The sequence below is a fragment of the Salvelinus fontinalis genome, chromosome 8 (assembly GCF_029448725.1).
Source record: "Salvelinus fontinalis isolate EN_2023a chromosome 8, ASM2944872v1, whole genome shotgun sequence".
Lineage (NCBI taxonomy): Eukaryota > Metazoa > Chordata > Actinopteri > Salmoniformes > Salmonidae > Salvelinus > Salvelinus fontinalis.
Genome location: NC_074672.1, coordinates 24,152,026 through 24,175,089, shown reverse-complemented (window position 1 = coordinate 24,175,089; position 23,064 = coordinate 24,152,026). Strand labels below are relative to the sequence as shown.

Genomic DNA, 23,064 nt, shown 5'->3' with positions numbered 1-23,064 from the left:
CACCACCTGCAGAACCACTCCTTTATTGGGGGTGTCTTGCTAATTGCCTATAATTTCCACCCTTTGTCTATTCCATTTGCACAACAGCATGTGAAATTTAGTGTCAATCAGTGTTGCTTCCTAAGTGGACAGTTTGATTTCACAGAAGTGTGATTGACTTGGAGTTACATTGTGTTGTTTAAGTGTTCCCTTTATTTTTTTGAGCAGTGTACATCTAAAGTCATTCTGACGACATCCAAATGACTAAAGGTTTTCCTAATAATCATTTTACTTCTTTTGCAATGTCATATTTCCAAACCACTGTAGTGCACTTTTGATTAAATTAGCGCTCATTGAGTACGCTTGATCAGCAGGAAATGGTTCTCAGATAGGGGCTTGCTTGTTCTTGAGAATAGCCATAGCTACCATAATGATCCTCTCGAGTGGCGAATTTGTGCATAAATCAGATATAGTTTACTAGCTGGTTGTGCTAGAAATGCTAATCATACTACCTAATAGCTTCAATGCACCTTCTAAATGTGAAATTTCAAGACAAAAAGGACACATGCCTAAACTGTTACTCTTGGTTGTGAAGGTAGCTACTAATCCCCTTTCCAGAGATTTAGGTCCAAATGTACAGTCCATGGGGATCTAGAATATGAAGTAAACGCCTGACTATTTTGGGTCACCACCTGTTTGAATGCATTAGTTTGTATCCATGAAGCTTTCAAAGTCCGCCCAGTTGATCAAGGAATAACGTCGAGGTCCGATAGTTTAAAAAAAAATCTGCTGTACAGCCATAGAGAACTCCGATCTCCCCACAATGTATGTAAATGAATGACACCATTTATTTTGCTCAGTGACACTAATATCTCCTAATGCCTCAAACCGAGAAAATACAAGTTAATCAACACAAGCAAACTGGACATAATGTCAACCTGTGCAAGAGGAAGACAAGCGTGCCAAGTAGCCTATGCTAACGTTTCATCACAATAAAGGCTATTTCGCAATAAATACATCTTTCTCGTTATAACGTGACTTTTCTCATAACGAGTTATTGAATTATTACCTAATGTGATCTAATTTCGTAATAATTATTTAAAAAGTATTGATGAATGGCAGCAATATACCACTGTAGTATATTGTACAGCTGAAGTTCACTGCAGCCACATTTCTGCCTGAAACACGTGCCATTTTCCAGCTATTCCACCGGTTGCATGTCACTAAAGTCTCCAGTGCAGATAATGCAGCTCAGCCTGTGCACCCATATGTAGACTTGATAACAAATGTCCACATGGTAGTTGGGGGCGGGCCACAACCTGCCGTATCTGGGCTATTGGCCATAATTGGCTAAAGTGGACATGTAAGTAATCCATACCCAACCCTGCAGTAAATCGTGACACTCAGTTTGGGACAAGATCGACTTCATTAACAAAATGATCAAATTTACTCTGTAGTAAAAGTTGACTCGTATCGATGCCACGTAGGCCATTTGAAACCAGAGAAGTTGGTTCTTAGGGGCAGTTGACCTTTAAACAATTTTTTTCTCAGAGCCTGAAATGAAGTCTTGTCTTGCAACATTATCAATACTATTTACAGGAAATATTTGAACATTTTATTTATTGATGAAATACCAAACAAATCACTGGTTTTTCCTCATTTGTTTTCTCTTATTTACAGCAGGTCAAATATTTCAACAAACATACAACAAATACTTGGTAGGTAATTAATGTCAAACTTTATAGTACATCAAGATTAGGGGAAATGGGAGTTTCAGATACTTTATAAAGCAAGTTTCACAGATTTACAAACATTATAAATGATAATAGAAAAAAAGACGCATTATTCATTTAACTACTGCAAACAAAATTATACTTTAAAACAAATCATACTTTAAAATCTGTACAAGCACTTTCTTAAACATCCATAAATTGCCACAGAAGAGGAAATGGAGGTCTTTAAAAAGTCCAGTTTGCCAGATACACAGATTGATTTAATTTCTATTTTACAATAACTCTTTAAAAGAGGAAAAGGATGAAATAAACCTGTACATTTGTACAATAGGTCCTGCATTTTACGTATGTGGTCTTAAAGGGAAAAAAAGCAAAAAACATGATGAGGAAGACAAAATCCTTTCACTTCTCTTTTCCTCTTTTAACACAATGATTCTCACTTGATGTGCATCGGCTTTTCATCAGTTTTTAACCGCTTGCGTTTAGGCTGCACAAACTCATCCTCGGAGTCTTCTGTGAGATCCGCCTCCTCTCCCTCTCCAGCTGGGGCCTGGGGCTCCTCGGGTACCTCTGGTACCTCAGGCTCCTCTGGTACCTCGGGGAAACTCTCATCTGGGTAGAGCTCCAGCAGCCTTTCCTCAAAGTACAAACTCACAGCTTTCCCTGCCTCCGCCACCTCTGAGTCCGCCTGCCGGGAGGGAGGGAAGGAAAGAGGGGGAGAGTATGAGGAAGGGCGAGGTGGGGTGTGCGGGTACCATTGAACAGGAGGGATGAATGGGAGGAGTACATTAGTGGATTAACATTCCTAGTGGCAGAGTGGGCAGCCGAACCTTTACCCTCCATGTGTATTAGAAACAGCTTACCTGCACATTACTCTGTTTCTCCTCATCATATACCTGGATTATTCGAGACATCTAAAAAAGGGGCGATAACAGTACAATAAAATACAAAAAAGCAGAAGGGGAGGGGGGATTTCACAGTACAGACAGGTTATAGGTAACAACCATGTGTACCGTCACTACCCTAGGTCTTTGGGCCTAAGGAAAATTCACCCCTTAGTGAACTTGTGTCCAAATATGGTTTGTGTCTGTCATCCCTCCATAAACTCTTGTTTCACTTACTGAGGTTGCAGCTTACAGTCATTGGGTAAATCTTGTCATTACATTTCCAAGCTAGTCTAGGGTCTGTCTTTACCTGGCTGCTTCTGCCTGCTGAGAGAATTCTGAACAGCATCCATAGCCTTGCTCTGGGTCCTGGCGTATTCCTGGGAGTGACAGCTTTCATTTCCTCTCCCTGCTAAATTGTTTAGCTTGATATACTATCCTTGACACTGACAGTTCCTTCACTGATACCTAGTAAGTGTCCTTGGAAATCGTAACTTATGCATATGTAGCATATATGGTACATTGAGCTGAACTGCTGACTATGTCAACTGCAACCAATAGGAAATATTTTAACGTCACCATCACAACTCAGTTCCTCATTGATTTTCTCAAGGTATCATATTGTTTCCCTCTGTTCCATTTTAAATCAATGTTGAAAACCAACCACTTTGTAAATTACCTTTCCCCCTAAACACATCACTTGAAAACATGTTCGACACTATATCAAAAGGTCCCATTCAGATTGACACATTTTGACTTAAAGCCAAATATGAAAATCCCACACACATGGGACAACTCTTTTGCATTCAAAAAGTTAAGTATTTGGGTAAGTATCAGATTTAAACTATTCATTATTACACTAAAAAGGAGAATGTAGCTTCTTTTTTTTCTTTTTTACAACCAAATCTAATTTTGATGTAAACAGCATCTTAAATAAGGTACCAAACCCTTTTTGTGTGCAATTTCACTTTTGAGAAACGTACCACTAACCAGCGCTTCATTTCCTTATCCTCTTTGTGCAGTATGTGGGCTCTGACATATGAACAAAGGCTCCAAAAATCACCCAAATTAGTCATTTTAGAAACAGAAAAGCTATTAGTATATTGTTGTAGGTTTTTACATGTTGTACACATGAAATTGTTGCATTCTGAACTTCATCCACAACGTTATATTTAATTTTGTTGCAACTCGACTGCCAGGTCCATTCTACAGGTAACTGCCAAAGTAAAAGGAAACACTTGAGTAAATGAGGGGTATAAAGTATATTGAAAGAAGATGCTTCCACACAGGAAGTTCCAGACACTTGTAGAATCTATGCCAAGGCGCATTGAAGCTGTTCTGTTGGCTCAACACCCTATTAAGACAATGTTGGTGTTTCCTTTATTTTGGCAGTTACCTATAGCAGCAGGCTACACAGAATGGAACAGCTGAATAGGGGAAACGGCTCGAGTCGCACAAAATGGAATATAATTTTGCAGATAAAGTTCGGAATGACAATTTCATGTGTACAACATCCGAAGACCTACATCACTATACTGAGAGCATTTCCGTTTAAAAAATTACACATGTGGGTGTTTTTAGAGCATTTGTTCATGTATTTTCAGAGCCCCGTACCACATAACGAGGATAAGGAGACTTAAAAAAAAAAAAAGCACTAGTTGCAGTACGTTTCTCAAAAACAAGTGAAATCGCAAAATGTATTATTTTTTTAAAGGGTCTGGACCATTCTATAACATTTGGTTGTAAAAAAGCTAACTTCTACTTTAAGATCCAGGACTTGTGGCACAGTCAAACTACACTGAAATAAAAATATAAATAAATAAATAAAAATATAAATGCAACATGTAAAGTGTTAGTCCCATGTTTCATCAGCTGAAATAAATAATTCCAGAAATTTTCCATACACACAAAAATCTTATTTCTATAAAATGTTTGTTTATATCCCTGTCAGTGAGCACTTCTCCTTTGCCAAGAAATACCACCCGTCAGGTGACGTCAGGTGAATGGATTATCAAGAAGCTGATTAAACAGCATGATCATTACACAGGGGCACCTTGTGTTGGGGACAATAGCGTCTGACAAGGGGCGCTGAGGAGTATTTCCGTTTGTAATTAAAGCCCTTTTGTGGGAAAAACTAAATCTGATTGGGTAGGTAAAATCCATAGATTAGGGCTTAATGAATTTATTTCAATTGACATTTCCTTTTGTGAACTGTAACTCAGTTAAATCTTTGAAAATTGTTGCATGTTGTGTTTATATTTTTGTTGATAGAAACGGTTAGCTATAATGAATACAGACAAAAAGGAACACATTAGCTGTTTAAAGGGTAATCTCCGCAAGAAAGTTATTTAGAATGACAATCTCTGAACTAATATATTGTGGCAATAATGACAATTATAGTCCATGCTTTATAGGTTTGCTTGTTTTGTTAACTCCTCAGTAAACAAATCAAGAAGTCTTACGACAGCAGACTATCCCACTATGTACAAAATAACTGACCAGAAAGACATTACATTAGTGGCCATGAAAATATTCAGGTTAGAAAAACAGCAAATTAGTTTGGCAACACCACATTCACAACAAACAGTATAGTGTGAGTACACAGTAACTGCATTCAGTCATCCAGTGTTAATCCCTGTGGGTGCACAAGTCCATGCCAAACGGTGTGATAAGGATCAACCTTCTGAATAATGTATTCCCACTGTCAGCATACAGTATTAGTGTGCATGTGGCCTCCTGCATCCATTTAACTATCAGTCAGTCCCATCTCTTAGTTAAATAAAGGTTAATAAAAATAAAACATTTTTTATTTTTATCTCCTCATGCCTGGAAGTCATGCCCACTCACCTCGTTGTACTTGGCACAGTTGCTGAAGACCAGGCGCACATCCGAGACAAACTCCTTCGAGCTCTGGTAGTGTTGGACGTGCTTCAACTGTAGCTTCTGTTTCACCAGGGTCAAGTCCATGGGCTTCTTGATGATCTTGTAGTAATTAGGGATCTGGTGAGAAGGGAACATTGTGGTTTGAGAGCCATATTGGTTCATTAATTTAATATACAGAACATTATGGTTATAGCCACAATGATAAATTAATGTGACGCTGGGGGTATAGGGCAGGGTCAATAAACCAATCAAATGTATTTATAAAGCCCTTTTTACATAAGCAGTTGACACAGTGCTTTTACAGAAACCCAGACCAAAACCCCAAAGAAACCAATGGTAGAATCAAGAACACAGTGGCCAGGAAATAGTCCCTAGAAGGAAAAAAACTAGAGAGGCTGTACTCAGTAGAGGTGAAAGGTACATTTGGCCATCAAGGTCAGATAGAATAATGGTGGAATTGCCTTTTACATGCTTGAGATACTTACAGAGGGAGGGACAGGCTCCTGGAACCCCTCACTGAGATCATGGCAGAAAACATATAGCAGGAGGCGCTCACACCTCTGCAGGGAATGAGAGATAGGGGTGGTGGTTATGCAGCAGAACATTACACAAGTCCTTATCATTCCTCAGCTAGGAGAGAGAGAGACACTGAGGCATGTGTCCCAATGTCTGAACGCAGCAAATAAAAATGGAAGGAGTAGCACATCAGGCTTTATGACTACAAACAAGTTGCCAGGAACTCATACTCCATTTTAGTCATTTAACAGACGCTCTTATCCAGAATGACTTACAGGAGCAATTAGGGTTAAGTGCTTTGCTCAAGGGCACGTCGACCGATTTTTAACTTAGTTGGCTAGGGGATTCAAACCAGCAACCTTATGTTTACTGGCCAAACGCTCTTAACCGCTATACTACCTTAGAGAGCTGTACTGCCTTCATTCACACGGATTCACTCCTCAAATGTGAGGGTATCTAAAATAGGGCTCTACAACTCAGGGCTCTGTTCCCAGAGAGCTACCTACCTGTAGGTTTTCGCTCCAACCCCAGTTGTAACTAACCTGATTCAGCTTATCAAAGAGCTAATTATTATTATCAGGTGCGCTAAATTAAGGTTGGAGCGAAAAGTTTCAGGGCGATATCTCTCCAGGAACAGGGTCAATGGAAATTCACTGATATACGTAGTGAAGAAATGTATTGAATTGGCAGTGGCAGTAGAAACTACTAATCCTATGGGAAGTCCTTTCAACTGTAAGCAGGGAAAGACCTAGGTGTGGGGTGTCAAACTTATTCCATGGAAGGCCTAGTGTCTGCTGGTTATTCCTTTCAATTAAGACCTAGACAATCAGGTGAGGGGAGTTCCTTACTAATCAGTGACCTTAATTCATCAATCAAGTACAAGGGAGGAGTGAAATCCTGCAAACTCAGCCCTCTGGAAAGAGTTTGACACATGTTCTAGGTATTACAGGTGGATGGTTCCACTGACCCTCTGTTCCTCAGGACTCAGGCCCTGCTCACTGTTGTCCTCGCTACGAGGCTCATCGTCAGGCTGGTACTCCATCTCCGGGCTTGCCAGGCTCCGGCAAAACGTGCACATCCACTCTCCACTGAGAGGGGAGAAACAGAAAGAAAATCTGAAGCAATAACCCAGATATATAGACATGGGAAAATAATAGCTGATGTATAGCAAAATATCAGCATCCAATGTAAAATGCTTTGAGTTGAAGGTGCTATATGAATGAAATTCATTCTCATTCTGACATCTACTGTAGTCAACGACAGCCTGTGTGCGCGCATCAGGGGCTCACCTCGGGGAGCACTTCAAGGTGGGGATGTGACAAGTGATGTGGAAGACTTTGGGGCAGCGGTCGCAGCAAAGCAGCTCTCCCCCGTTGTTGCACACAGCGCACCAGTCCTCGTTGGGGTCGTCCTCCTTCCCTCCTGCCCCGCTCTGGTTGGTCCCCTGTGCAGTGCGTGGAGAGCGCAGGGCAGCGGCTCCCTTGCCATTGGTCAGCAGTGCGGTAGAGGCCATAGTGGATGTGCTGCTGGTGGTGATAGGGGCGTTGCCAGGCCTGTTGGCCCCACTGCAGGCCTCCTGGTCCTGGGGCTCAGTTTTGACATGCTCCCCCACCTTCTTGAGGATGTCCTGGACAGAGGAGCCAGAAGTCACAGAGCCCAACACGGGGAGAGGGGGAGTACATCTGCTCTCTGAACTACTCATCTGTGGGACAAACACACACAACAACAAAATACTGAACCCTTTCAAGTGGGTTAAGTACATTCAGAATTCTGGTTTAGCGTCAAGAAGTGAGGCCGAAAACCTCTGTTGTTCAAGAATCATCTTATATACACTGCTCAAAAAAATAAAGGGAACACTTAAACAACACAATGTAACTCCAAGTCAATCACACTTCTGTGAAATCAAACTGTCCACTTAGGAAGCAACACTGATTGACAATACATTTCACATGCTGTTGTGCAAATGGAATAGACAACAGGTGGAAATTATAGGCAATTAGCAAGACACCCCCATAAAAGGAGTGATTCTGCAGGTGGTGACCACAGACCACTTCTCAGTTCCTATGCTTCCTGGCTGATGTTTTGGTCACTTTTGAATGCTGGCGGTGCTCTCAGTCTAGTGGTAGCATGAGACGGAGTCTACAACCCACACAAGTGGCTCAGGTAGTGCAGTTCATCCAGGATGGCACATCAATGCGAGCTGTGGCAAAAAGGTTTGCTGTGTCTGTCAGCGTAGTGTCCAGAGCATGGAGGCGCTACCAGGAGACAGGCCAGTACATCAGGAGACGTGGAGGAGGCCGTAGGAGGGCAACAACCCAACAGCAGGACCGCTACCTTCGCCTTTGTGCAAGGAGGTGCACTGCCAGAGCCCTGCAAAATGACCTCCAGCAGGCCACAAATGTGCATGTGTCAGCATATGGTCTCACAAGGGGTCTGAGGATCTCATCTCGGTACCTAATGGCAGTCAGGCTACCTCTGGCGAGCACATGGAGGGCTGTGCGGCCCCACAAAGAAATGCCACCCCACACCATGACTGACCCATCTCCAAACCGGTCATGCTGGAGGATTTTGCAGGCAGCAGAACGTTCTCCACAGCGTCTCCAGACTCTGTCACATGTGCTCAGTGTGAACCTGCGCTCAACTGTGAAGAACACAGGGCGCCAGTGGCGAATTTGCCAATCTTGGTGTTCTCTGGCAAATGTCAAACGTCCTGCACGGTGTTGGGCTGTAAGCACAACCCCCATCTGTGGATGTCGGGCCCCCATACCACCCTCATGGAGTCTGTTACTGACCGTTTGAGCAGACACATGCACATTTGTGGCCTGCTGGAGGTCATTTTGCAGGGCGATGGCAGTGCACCTCCTTGCACAAAGGCGGAGGTAGCGGTCCTGCTGCTGGGTTGTTGCCCTCCTACGGCCTCCTCCACGTCTCCTGATGTACTGGCCTGTCTCCTGGTAGCGCCTCCATGCTCTGGACACTACGCTGACAGACACAGCAAACCTTTTTTGCCACAGCTCGCATTGATGTGCCATCCTGGATGAACTGCACTACCTGAGCCACTTGTGTGGGTTGTAGACTCCGTCTCATGCTACCACTAGAGTGAGAGCACCGCCAGCATTCAAAAGTGACCAAAACATCAGCCAGGAAGCATAGGAACTGAGAAGTGGTCTGTGATCACCACCTGCAGAATCACTCCTTTTTTGGGGGTGTCTTGCTAATTGCCTATAATTTCCACCTTTTGTCTATTCCATTTGCACAACAGCATGTGACATTTATTGTCAATCAGTGTTGCTTCCTAAGTGGACAGTTTGATTTCACAGAAGTGTGATTGACTTGGAGTTACATTGTGTTGTTTAAGTGTTCCCTTTATTTTTTTGAGCAGTGTAGATAGCCTCAGGTAGACCAATACCTGCTAGATATAAACTTAGCAAAAAAAGAAACGTTCCTTTTTCAGGACCCCGTCTTTCAAAGATAATTCATAAAAATCCAAATAACTTCACAGATCTTCTTTGTAAAGGGTTTAAACACTGTTTCCCATGCTTGTTCAATGAACCATAATTAATAAACATGCACCTGTGGAACGGTCGTTAAGACACTAACAGCTTACAGACGATAGACGATTAAGGTCACAGTTACGAAAACTTAGAACACTAGAAAGAGGCCTTTCTACTGACTCTGAAAAACACCAAAACAAAGATGCCCAGGATCCCTGCTCATCTGCATGAATGTGCCTTAGGCATGCTGCAAGGAGGCATGAGGACTGCAGATGTGGCCAGGGCAATAAATTGCAATGTCCGTACTGTGAGACGCCTAAGACAGCGCTACAGGGAGACAGGACGGACAGCTGATCGTCCTCGCAGTGGCAGACCACGTGTAACAACACCTACACAGGATCGGTACATCCGAACATGACACCTGCGGGACAGGTACAGGATGGCAACAACAACTGCCCAAGTTACACCAGGAACGCACAATTGCTCCATCAGTGCTCAAACTGTCCGCAATAGGCTGAGAGAGGCTGGACTGAGGGCTTGTAGGCCTGTTGTAAGGCAGGTCCTCACCAGACATCACCGGCAACAACGTCGCCTATGGGCACAAACCCACCGTCGCTGGACCAGACAGGACTGGCAAAAAGTGCTCTTTACTGACGAGTCGCGGTTTTGTCTCACCAGGGGTATTGGTTGGATTTGCGTTTATCGTCGAAGGAATGAGCGTTACACCGAGGCCTGTACTCTGGAGCGGGATCGATTTGGAGGTGGAGGGTCTGTCATGGTCTGGGGCAGTGTGTCACAGCATCATCAGACTGCCTGCAATGACAACAAGCTCAATCTCAACGCTGTCCGTTACAGGGAAGACATCCTCCTCCCTCATGTGGTACACCTCCTCATCCTGACATGACCCTACAGCATGACAATGCCACCAGTCATACTGCTCGTTCTGTGAGTGATTTCCTGCAAGACAGGAATGTTCTGTGTTCTGCCATGGCCAGCGAAGAGCCCGGATCTCAATACCATTGAGCACGTCTGGGACCTGTTGGATCGGAGGGCGAGGGCCATTCCCCCCCAGAAATGTCCGAGAACTTGCAGGTGCATTGGTGGAAGAGTGGGGTAACATCTTACAGCAAGAACTGGCAAATCTGGTGCAGTCCATGAGGAGATGCACTGCTGTACTTAATGCAGCTGGTGGCCACACCAGATACTGACTGTTACTTTTGATTTTGAACCCCCCTTTGTTCAGGGACACATTATTCAATTTCTGTTAGTCACATGTCTGTGGAACTTGTTCAGTTTATGTCTCAGTTGTTGAATCTTATGTTCATACAAATATTTACACATGTTAAGTTTGCTGAAAATAAACACAGTTGACAGTGAGAGGATGTTTCTTTTTTTGCTGAGTTTAGATCTTGGTCTAGATAAGCTAAAAGGAGCTGAAAGAGCTGGGCAGTTAGATGTGTTACCATGCACGCGCTCCTCCCTCCATCCTTCCCGTGTTCCGTTTTGACGTTGGAGGTGGTGGTTCCCAAGAAACCACACTCCTTCTCGGCTCCGGGCTCCTGCTTGACTTTGACCTGCTGTTCCATTGGGCCGCTTGCTGGCCCTGGCCTACCCGCAGATCCACAGCTTATGACACACACACACAATACCTCCCTTACATAAATAGATGTATAACTATGTATGCCAGTGAGATTCATTGTTCAGGAGTGACTAGCTTACTCAATGGTTCAGTATCTGCAATGCTACCTTCAACCCATCCTATGGATGTTTCACAGTTTTATGTAATAGTGTCATTTTCTCATCATTGTCTCACAGTAATGTGAGAGCCCTTGTGTTTGAGCAGAGGTCTAGTGCTTGGCCTGTGTGTCATTACCTGCCCCTGCTTCCTGTGCTGGACGTACTGGATGGCCGCACAGGCGTGTGGGAGTTTGATAAGCCTACGGGTGAGAGATAGACAGTGAGCAAGGATGAGGCAGTAATATAGAAGTCATGTAAGAAAAACAATTTTCTTCGTTAAACGTGATAGCCATGACAGTGATTTGAGCAAATGATTTAAAATCATAGATCAGATTGAAGCTGTGTGTGAAGAAAGTGTTTGTGCTCGTTGTAGTAGAGTCGTCCTCCAGTACCTGAGGAGCCAGGGGAGTGTGTGGAGGGTCCGTGGGAGAGGTTCATGTTCCCGGGGGGCCCCAGGCCCAGCTGAGGGTATGTGCTGGCTAAGATGTAGCGACTCAGTAGGGCATCCAGGCTGCTGGAGCCCGCGTCTTCCAGCTGATGGCGCCACAAACATCCAGCCACAGGATAACACTGAATTAGTGGTCATTTTTAGTTCACCTTGTGAAGTATCGCCACGTATATGTATGAGCACCACATTTGATTTTTATCTAAGTTGAGCCAGGTTCCGTTCCGCTTCCTATCCCTCCCCCTAGCTCCTTTAATGAGCACAGATAGGTATAAAGCAGTATGGCAGAAACTATACTGAACAAAAAATATAAAAACACAACACTTGAAGTGTTTCATGAGCTGAAATAAATGTTCTCATTTTGCTCACAAATGTTTTAACATCCCTGTTAGTGAGCATTTCTCCTTTGCCAAGATAATCCATCCACCTGGCAGGTGTGGCATATCAAGAAGCTGATTAAACAGCATGATCTTTACACAAGTGCATCTTGTGCTGGGGACAATAAAAGGTCACAAAAAAATGTGCAGTTCTGTCACACAACACAATGCCACAGATGTCTCAAGTTTTGAGTGAGTGTGCAATTGGCATGCTGACTGCAGGAATGTCCACCAGAGCTGTTGTCAGAGAAATGACTTAATTTCTCTACCATAAGCCGAAACCAACGTCGTTTAAGGAAATTTGGTAGCATGTCCACCCGGCCTCACAACCGCAGACCACGTGTAACCACGCCAGCCCAGGACCTCCACATTTATGTCTGTAATAAAGCCCTTTTGTGGGGAAAAACTCATTGATTGGCTGGACTCTGCTCCCAAGTGGGTGGGCCCAGTCATGGCTGCGCTCCTGCCCAGTCATGTGAAATCCACAGATTAGGGCCTAATGAATATATTTCAATTGACTGATTTCCTTATATGAACTGTAACTCAGTAAAATCTTTGAAATTGTTGCATTTATATTTTGTGCAGTATACATTGAATATTCATCATAATACTCATACTTATCCAATCCCCTCAGATCTACAAAAAGAAAAGGGGTGGGGGCCAGGAGAAAGGATGAGAATGGAAGCAGGCATGGTGAGATTTGGAAGTGCGTGACATGTGCCTGGTCCCAGAGGGATGTGTGCACCTGAATGGGGGGGATGTTTGGTAGGCATGGCAGGTTCTCTGGGTTGGTGACGGAGGGGATGAGGTCGATGGCGCCCACTATGGGGCTGGCAGGGCCACGGTGGGCATGGGCGCTGGCCATGCTGGCACTGGTGGGACTGGTGGGGTTGGCAGCGCTCACGTTGTGGAGAGATGCCACTGGGAAGGGTCCAGCATGACCCGGGTTTGAATGCTACAGGAACAGAGAAGGAGGAAGTCAAAAACTACAGATGTGGCAGGATTGAATATTTATGAATTGTTTCATTCTACCAGGTCTACAACGTGCTGAAAGGTCATTTTTGGAAGCATAATCACGAATCATGCTCATGCAACAAGAAACACGACTACTAGGACTGTGACAATACCAATATCGCAATATTCTTTCCATGGCAAAAACACAAAGCAGACCGAACTATTTGGTCCTTTAAAAACCTGCTGTATGTAAAATATAGTGTGCTATAGCTAGGACAATAAATACATGTGACTCTAGACAACATCATGATGTTTGCTTCCAACATTAGGGATGTTTTCCTTTAGAAGTTAAATCCGCTTTGTGTTTTGTTTCCTTGCCACGATACTAACGAGTATCGCGATACTGGTTTAGTCCCGGCCGTAACGACTACCATTTACATATAAGTAGAAAAAGTGCCAAACCCCAGTGAGATGTAACAAACGAAACCTGTGGTCGCTCATCTCAGAATCTACAGTCATCTAAACACAAAAAGGTACCCATACATACACAGTGAAAATCCTACTACCAAATGGCGACAGTTGCACCAATCAGTAGAACCGGTGACTGCATAAAACATATTACATTTTAGTAATTTAGCAGGCGCTCTTATCTAGAGCGACTTACAGGAGAAATTAGGGTTAAGTGCCTTGCTCAAAGGCACATCAAACGATTTTTCACCTAGTTGGTTCAGGGATTTGAACCTGGGACCTTTCGTTTACTGGTCCAACGCTCTTAACTGCTAGGCTACCTGCCGCACTATTGTTTACTGTATATGTGATTGTTCTTGTTATTATTTTATGGATATCATCTTTGGATGTGTTGACTGATCAATTTCCCTTTTGTGGAGTAATAATGTATCTATACCTCAACTCAATTCATGAAATGTTTTTATCCCCTCAGGGACATAATGAAAGTGGTGTAGTCTGACCTGTCTCTGCAGCTGGGGCTGCATCATGGGGGAGTACTGCTGGCCGTTGGGCATGCGTGGCTGGGCGCTGGAGCTGGGCATGCGGCCCTGTCCCGGGGGAAGGCGCAGGTGGTGGGGGGGGTACATGTTGGGCCCGCCGTTCATTGGGCCCCTCTGCTGGGCCTGCATACTGATGAGGCGCGGGGGCTAGGGAGAGACACAGCAGAGGACAGGCAGTTGTATTTTCGGGTAAAAGTATAACTGTCATGAACAAAATCATTATAGCAACCGATTATAATATTCAGTACTATTATAGGTCCAAAAAAACATTTAACCTGGGTTGACAAAGGCACTATCGAACAGTGATGTAGTGGGGGGGTAAATGCTGATCACAGTTCACGGTGAGTAAATTAACACTTCCTATATTTTCAATGCCTTTTTCCACAATAAGTGGATACATGCTTGTGCAAAATAAACTAAGTGAGTAAGCGGTGTTAAAATGCATTTACCCTCCACTACACCACTGCTATCGATGAGAACAATGGTACCCTAAAAACATCAAGACATTTAGTCCTCCTCAGTCTACCTGCTGCTGTACCATCTGAGGTACAGCCTGCCGGGGGTGCTGCTGGGACATTTGGGAGGCAATACGCATCTGTTCCTGGATCCTCTGTTGGTGTTGCTGCTGTTGTTGGTGCTGCTGCTGTTGGTGCTGTTGTTGGTGCTGTTGCTGTTGTTGCTGCTGCTGCTGTTGTTGCTGCTGCTGCTGTTGTTGCTGCTGCTGCTGCTGCTGCTGTTGCTGCTGCTGTTGTTGTTGGTGCTGCTGCTGTTTCTGCTGGGCGAAGACTTGCTGCTGCATGTGCTGCTGCCGGAGCTGGGCCAGGTTGATCTGCCCAGGGCTTTTGCCGTGGCCCGGGTGGCCGTGGCCCGGGGAGATGGGCCCCACCATAATGTTGGGAGGGTGCTGAGCCTGGGGCATCTTCTCAATCACCAGGTTCCCTACAGTTGGGGGGTGAGAGAGGAGAGGCTAAAGTAAGTGACTGAGTATGTCTATGCCAAACCAATCCATCAGCTATAGGTAGTCTATGCCAAACCAATCCATCAGCTATAGGTAGTCTATGCCAAACCAATCCATCAGCTATAGGTAGTCTATGCCAAACCAATCCATCAGCTGTAGGTAGTCTATACCAGTCCCCGAGACATTGCCGTGTCAAATTATCTGCCATCCTACCACGATGCAAAGTATACAAGCGTAAAAAGAAAAAGGCACAGACATTTAATGCACCTAGTCCAAACTGTGAAACTATGCCAAACAATCTGCCAATCTTGTGGTCACCTTTGGGAATCACTATCATCAGTGTGCAGGTAGGGCATATCTCCCGTTCTATGCAATGCTTTATACTGTACCATCGGTGGCCAGAAACAGATTTCCTTGCATACTTCCCTGCATGTAGAGTAGTAAATCCTCTCACCTAGGTTGACCACGTTCTTGGCCCAGAATGTGGGGTCACAGAAAAAGCGAACAGCTCCGTTAGCCTGAGGCACTGGTTCCAGTCCAGCCTTCAGGACCTTGCGCAGCTGGTAGATGATCTGCACAGACACATATGAAGATATTGGGATGTTATTGGTTTGCAGATACTTTAGACAATAGTTTATAGAGAGGATCAATTTAGGATAGTGCAACTTCTGCATATTATAGTGCACTCTTTGGCCTTTGTGGAGAATAGGTTGTGTGCGAGCTTTCCCTGAGACTGTTTTTGTGTATGTTTATCTGTTCTCCGTACCAGCCTCTTGCTGTAAAGCAGGGCGGTGCTGCTGCCGCTGTTAATGGCAGAGTGGGTGAAGTTGAGCACATGGAGGATCTGCCTGGCCAGGTTGGCGATGTCTGTCTGCTGGGTCAACAGCTTCATGCTCCTCTCCTTAGTCACACTCTGGAGGACCAAGGGACAAACGGTAGGGAGGAACGTTACCAACAGGCATCCAGCCGCCTATGTAATTAGGGTAAAGCCTGACCCTTTTTTATTAAATTAAAACAGTATCCAAGTAACGTCACAGAATAAACTTCACATCATCTAGCAATGTAGGAGCCAAATTAAGTTCATAGTGATTCTTTGGTATTCATTCTTCTCAATACATAGGCCTAGACAAAACACTGAGGGACGGTTTACCGAATCCTAGTCTTGGATTAAAAATCTCCATTGAAAGTGTGTTTTAGTCCAGGACTAGGCATAATCTGTCTCTAGGCCTAAAAGCATAAATTATTATAACTCAATTAATTTGGGGAATTCTAAAGACTCTGAGGGATGAGTTCAAATGCATTCCTTATATAGGTACCATGATGGCCTTACCTCAAGCTGCTGCAGTAAATACTTGCCCTTCTTGTTGATTTCGTTGATAAGAGTGAACACGGCTATCTTGATGTCATGTTCCACCTTCTTATGGGTATCAGTAACTTCTTTTATCCTGGATGGAAACGGGGATGGAAACAAGGACACTCAAACTAGAGACACACTAGTAAACAATAAAAGAGCACTTTACTTCTCAACCCATAAACAAGCCCTTATGAAATCTCTGTAGGGTGGGGAAGTGGCCCCTAGACACTGATCTTGGGTCAGTTTAGCCTTTTCCCCACCTATGGTTAAGATTAGGATTGGAGAACGGGAATTTGATTCTAGATCTGTACCAAGGGGAAAGTTCACCCTGCAGCTATGAAGTCTCCAAACAAGCCACGTTCACAGGAGAGATGGGAATGCTGCTGTACCTGCTTGTCACCTGAGAGTGAGAGTAGTGAACGTAGGTCTTTTTCTCCTGCAGTTTGACCATGTGCGTCTCGATGATGCCTTTCTGGTTCTGGAAGGCCTCCTCCAGAAACTGGTACCTAAGAGAAGAGAAACTCTGTTCAGCAAGGAACACCAAGGCTTAGATCACTGGACTAGATTGCTGTTTTTCCTCATTGTGCCCGATCCTCACTGGATATATGTGAATGTAACACAAAACCAAACTTATTACCATCCACCACCACTACCGACCAGAATTCACTACAGATTTTGATTTCCTATTCTAAAGATCATATGTTGTATGCAGTACTGCATGTCCTACCTGTGCTCCTTATGCTCCAGCAGTTGGCAGTCCCGGCAGGTGAGTGTGTCACAGGTTTCACAGAAGAGTTTCAGGGGCTCCTGTTTGTGGATGGGACAGAACACAGGCCTCTGTTCCGACACACCTACAGACTCTAGAGACCGAGAGAAACAAAAGAAAGAGTATGAAATAGAGAGATCAATAACAATACAACTTTTTTTTATTTGTTTTTAAGAGTGAAAGAACATGTGAGATAAAGAAATACATTAATTAATACAGTGTATAGTACTGCATGTCAGCTATACTGAGAACCAGCAGGGCCAATCTACTACTACTGGAGCACTGACTGATTCTGCAGCATGTTACCATGACAACAGCCAGTCAGCTGTGAAGTTATAAGGCCTGGATAAACTACAGCCATCCTAAGAGTCACCAAATGCCTACACCAGAGCCTTCTACTTGCAAATAGAAACCTCCGATCTACACGTCCAACTAGGCTATGTCAAATTGTCACTTGATATTCTAAGGTATCCATCACATATTGTGTTTAGGTTTGTTGGACAGTTTACCTTCAGAGACATCCTCTTTCTTGCGGATTTTGTGGTCCTTGGTGATTTTGACCCTCTGGTGAGCCTCGATGCAGGTTTTGCACAACCACTCTCCACATTCTGCACAGAACCCAATGGTATCTGCATTGTCTTCACAACTGGTGCACATCTGAATGAGACAAAACACACAATGCCACTTAGACACCTAACTTTGGCTAGATGCAGCTGATAATGAGGGAATTGTATTAAATCAACCATCCACTTGAACTTAACTTAATTAAATTAGAGTTAAATGGTGGTGTACCTGTGCAGATTTTTCATCTGAAGTCTTGGAGGCCTCAGTGGTGTCCTTGACAAAGTAGTTGTCAATGATGTCACTTTGTTTGCAGTCTTGACAACAAACTACACACCGCATGACATTCACTAGAGTAGACAGAGGAAAGAGACAAGATAGAAGCACTGGTTAGGCCTATTGCCTAAGTGGTGAAATTGACAAAGAAATCATCATTTGAAATCAGCAACAAAAAAAATAACTATTTTCTCGCTAATAGTTTGCATACAGATACTACAGATGTCAGAGGCTATTCAAAAGGCATGTGTAGAAAAGAGATGGACGCAATCATCAAGTTGGATCACCTACTTTTAAACTTTTGGCAACTTGTCCCAACCACAAAAAAAATTGGGGGGGGGGGGTGAAAATTAGTTTTATTGCATCTACAATCTGAACTGTGGGGGTAGCTTTGTTTAAAAAACGTCAGCCATGTCAGTTCACCTTTTACATTGGTTGGTGCTTAAATGTATTAATAATAAAGATGCTACAACTGAATTGGTAAGTACCAAAATAGCAGACTATGAAATACATTATAGGGCCTAAGTAGGTGGGTGCTACACATTGGTGGAGGGTGAGGCAGTTTCCCTTTGAGGGTTGGGATTATAAATCCATTCAATTATCATATTCACCCCAATATTTCATATTCTTTTCAAGATTTCTGAATAATGACAGATTGATATATTCATATAAGACACGCAAATCAGTGAGCTGTATCAAAAGTGGGCAATGATATGTTGAAAATACATATCCTTCAGCTAAATGTTGAATACATAATCCATAACTGCTCCACCCCCAAACTTAACTCCTCTCAACTCCCTTAAACCCATTAATTACATTTCCGAGTACATTACTAGATGCAGCACAAACCAGCTCAATCCAGTTTGAGCCAGTCTATACCGGCTCATGCTGCACACAGCCGGTTTGGTGTAAGACTCAGCTGCAAGGGGCTGTGAGTGATTGGCTGTGAGTGCAGCTGAAAGGGTTTAGGAGACCACACCACCAAGACTGATCTGTCACTGCAGCTGTGAGACTTTGAACTGAGGCAAGTCAGGGCGCATACAAAACACATACAAGCAGTGCACTGCACACAAACTGTATCTAAATCGAATTTCACATTTTTCAAAATCATGGTCTGTTATTGTTACATTATACCATTTATATGACCTAATAGGTGAGGCAGAATTTCATGCATGAATGTTTGAATATAACATAAAAAAGCAGACTAGGGGAAAACTATGAAAATGGCCAACTTACTAAATAGACATAGCTTAATTTTGTTGCACCTGTCATGCTTGACCTTTCGAATAGCCTACATGTGTATGATGCTGACAATCGCGTACCATTAGTTCACATGTTTGTTTATTTAATGGTTAGGCTGTACTGTTACATATTTACATGGAATCTAAAAACAGATGCCATATTCAGACAATTTCCTTGAGGGCAAAGCAAATAAACCAAAATATAATGTTGTATGATTGGCCAAATACTTAATTTAGGCCTATGATTGTTTATTTACAAAGATTCAAATTATAACAATGTGTATCTTCAAAATATGTTTAACACCATGATATCGGTCTCATGGACTGAAAGTCCTTGCATCCATAGTTCAATCTTTAAATGTGAGTGTTTACATTTCCCCAAAATTCATCAGCTGTATGTAGTTTATACCAAACCAGGTGGCAATTTTATTTTATCTAGACTTAGTGCAAATAAGGCAATATGAGATGGCATTGTAACGAGTTAGGCCTAGGTCTATTGCTCTTATTTAGGAGTTTATTTAAGTTTTTACATCGAATTCATTGAATCTTAGCCATGTTGATAAGACAATGTGGGTCATAATAGAAAAAAAGAACAACCCTTGGGTAGTTCTGACAACAGTGGCCAAAATACCATCGGCATCGAATAGAAATAGGCTGGTCCCAGATCTTTTTCTGCTCGTCGGCACTCATTGCCTTCTGGAAAATGTCATAATGACACATCGGCCTACACCTGGTCTGGTCCTCCTAGATCTGTTTGTATATTGCAGCCAGCCCCCTATGGTCATTGTCAATGCCAAAAGTTTGGCACATCAACAACCATAAGGGGATGGCTGCAATACGCAAACAGATCTTGGAGGACCAGACTAGGTGTAGGCCAATGTGTCATAATGGCATTTGAGAAGGCAATGAGTGCTGGCAAGCAGAAAGGGCAGTGTTCCTGGGCATTATCAAATGTATCGTAATGGTTGGGGGTCAGACATGTTCAGCCCATGGCCTAACTACATGGTCTGTCCACATGACCACCCCTAGAAGGTCCCAACTATAATGGAAAACATTTTACCTTGATTTAATGCCAGAAATAAATGCTGGAATTGTGTTCTTGGTTGCCCATTAGCTAGACCTAAGCCTTTACTTACCCATAAAATGTATGTAAATTAGTTTTGAATGTCAGTAGTTAGCCTAAGGTTAATGTAACAAGATCTGGTATACTAGAATTTAGTATTGATAGAGTCAAAGTAAATACTAATCCACAATTGTGCCTAGGGAGAAATAGGCATGGACTAAACATTACAGAAAACTGCAAAAAAGTTGGTTAGTTGACTTTGGACATTTCTGTGTAGGTGAATTGAATCTGAACTGCAAAATAATTACACCTGGAAAACCAATAATTTATTCTCAGCAGAAACCAAGAGCACCATGTTTCATCTGTCAATGGCATTATAGGTCTATGTATAATACATATAAAATAATTAGGTGGATGCCTATATTGTCCTATTACACATGTATATTATACACATGTATGAATGCAAAATGTATTATTTGCAAATCCCAACTCCACATGATTTGGGTTAAATGCCAAGATTTTTCACCTTGTCGGTTCCGGTATTCGAACTAGCTACCTTTCAGTTACTGGCCCAACGCTTTAACTTAGAGGCTACCTACACCTATTCTGGTGTAATTGTCATGTCATGCAACGATCATGTTGTGCGGATGGACAAACTTCCCACCTTGAGAAAGGATGGTGAAACGGAATTTTGGGTCCTAGGCCAAGGCGCTTTACTGATAAGAGAAACTGAGAATAATTATATTCTGTATGGGGCACATGTGACATTCAATATGAATTCTCTTCTGGCATAAACGAACCATGCAACTCTATGTACATTTACTTGAAGAGCAGTGCAGACGCAAAGTTAGGTAACGTTAATAGAAGTGGAAATTGTTAAGTAGTCCTTGTGCATAGTGTTGTATGGATTGTTTAACTTAACAAATCATTGGTTTTTGTTTGACACACATTTTAAAGAAAAAAAATCTTGAGTCTGGGTGTTACCTTGGAATTGCCCATAGCCGGCCTATCAGGCCCAGGGGCTGTTGCCTATTAAGTATGCTGTTGTATTACCATAACTAGATTAGGGCCATAGTGAAACATATTGTAAGAGTCACAATGTGAGTAATATATATACTATCTATCTCCCCGAATGACGGCTAGTAATCAGTGAAAAACAATATTATCCTGAAACTCACGATCAAGTCGACTCAGCATGTCATTATGCTTGCTGACCATTTGGCAGCTGCATGGTACTCAACGTTTATACATAATTGTTGATACTTGGTACCTACCACTACAGTAGGTAGCAATTGTGTATCCCCTGCACACTTGAAAGTAGACTACACTCACCTATGTGGGTGTCTGGCTGTCCGTTCGGCCCAGGCACCTGTACGGTAACTTGTCGCTCTGGCAGTGGGATACATTTCAAGCAAAATGAGTGAAGACACGGTAAGAGTTTAGGCTCACAGTCACGGGTCTGGAGACTTTGTTTACACACAGCGCAAGTATCCATAAGGTTTATTGGGATGACGGGGTTGGCTGGTGGAACTGTTGGAGGTGGGGACATATCGGTTGTGAGTGTTGGTGAGGTTCCAGCAGTATCCCCAGCAGCCGAGGACTCGGTTGTCCCCCCATTGGTGTTCCCAACTGGGCTGCTGCTAGTGCTGCCTTCTCCCACTGCGCCCGCGCTGTTGTTGCTAGCGTCCCCTCCTCCACTAACGTTAGCTGGTGTAGGCACCTGGGAGATATTCTCCTGGGATTGTGAATCCTCTCCTTCTTTCGAGTTCGACTCTATGACAATCACCGCATTCACATTTTTAAATTCGGTTGTCCCGCCATTGGTGTTCCCAACTGGGCTAACATTACTGCTAATGCTGCCTTCTTCCCCTGTGCCCGCGCTGTTGCTGCTAGCGTCACCTCCTCCGCTAACGACGTCGTTAGCGGGTTTAGACATCTGGGAAACATTCTCCTGGGATTGTGAATCCTCTCCTTCTTTAAAATTTGTCTCTATGGCAATCAGCGGATTCACATCTTTCAATTCTGGGTCTCCGCTATCCTCTCCCTGAGGTTCTGAATCTAATTTGGAAGAGCTCTCCATATCCTCTTCGCCTTTGTTGTCCGCCATCTTCCTTCCTCTTTGAACCGCAACCGGCAGGACGTCCTACGTACCGAGTAAAAAACGTGTTGTTCACGTCATTACGTAATTTACGGTCTTAATCTTTGACTGTCAATAACAGAGCATAAACATTCCAAAATAATTCGTAGGACCCAAATATGACAGGACATTTTAGATCATGTTTGGATAATATCAAAGTAATGCTTTACATTTCCAAAACATTTGAAATATTAAAATAAACATCTAATCTCATGCACAAGAATTGTAGCATTTGCTTAGTTTACTCACGCAAAAAAAATATTAGGGCTGACTCATTGTCATATGACAGCAGGGAAATCTGCAATTGTGTACCACAGTATGAGTCATAATACCCATAAAACCTAGCGGTCAATCAGGGAAATGGTTCCAATCATTTTTCCACCATTCATTTTCCAATAGGGGATTTTAGAAACACTAAAAAAGGGCTGTTTCATGTAGGCTTATCCTGGCGTGACGTTTTGATAACCGTGTAGACCTCTCTCGGACAAGGAGACTTTTATCAATGTATTTTCCTGTATTTACCCCCCAAAAATGAAACGCTAATTAGCTGCTAATGTGGCTATCATAAAAACTACAAATGCCATGATAATCTGGACAAAACTGCTGAATCGAGGCAAAAGTAAGAATCTCTGGATTAACTACAGTAATAATAAATTGGCTACATTTCTTTAAATTGACAATTCTATATACGGTCTTGTG

At 43.2% G+C, this 23,064-nt stretch overlaps 1 protein-coding gene across 8 annotated transcripts; it reads right to left on the bottom strand.

Moving 5' to 3' along the window:
- Positions 1-1,582: 1,582 nt before the first annotated feature.
- Positions 1,583-22,614, bottom strand: LOC129860911 (E3 ubiquitin-protein ligase TRIM33-like). Of its 8 annotated transcripts, none has more exons than XM_055931822.1 (21): positions 21,561-22,614; positions 17,880-17,998; positions 17,597-17,744; positions 17,049-17,181; positions 16,711-16,827; positions 16,298-16,412; positions 15,734-15,880; positions 15,423-15,539; positions 14,536-14,952; positions 13,971-14,156; positions 13,465-13,521; positions 12,794-13,003; positions 11,619-11,760; positions 11,363-11,426; positions 10,953-11,115; positions 7,285-7,622; positions 6,963-7,083; positions 5,965-6,039; positions 5,444-5,596; positions 2,576-2,626; positions 1,583-2,400 (listed from the first exon to the last, which is right to left on the bottom strand). In XM_055931822.1, exons 1-21 carry the CDS (start codon positions 22,333-22,335, stop codon positions 2,149-2,151), a joined length of 3,900 nt encoding a protein of 1,299 aa, XP_055787797.1. In that variant the 5' UTR covers positions 22,336-22,614; the 3' UTR covers positions 1,583-2,148. The 8 variants fall into 8 exon arrangements, with proteins under 8 accessions (XP_055787797.1, XP_055787793.1, XP_055787792.1 ...); XM_055931818.1 differs by having other exon boundaries at positions 7,285-7,697; positions 10,953-11,097; XM_055931817.1 differs by having other exon boundaries at positions 7,285-7,697; positions 14,536-14,948; positions 15,422-15,539; positions 21,561-22,613.
- Positions 22,615-23,064: the final 450 nt, after the last annotated feature.

Bases quoted from the DNA above. Each gene is read 5' to 3' on its own strand.
- LOC129860911 (XM_055931816.1), bottom strand. From the start codon at position 22,335: ATGGCGGACAACAAAGGCGAAGAGGATATGGAGAGCTCTTCCAAATTA. The intron at 16,828-17,048 runs GTAGGACATGCA...CTCTTCTCTTAG, and splicing joins CTGGAGCATAAGGAGCACAG to GTACCAGTTTCTGGAGGAGG. The intron at 5,597-5,964 runs GTAAGTATCTCA...CCTTCTCACCAG, and splicing joins AGGAGCCTGTCCCTCCCTCT to ATCCCTAATTACTACAAGAT.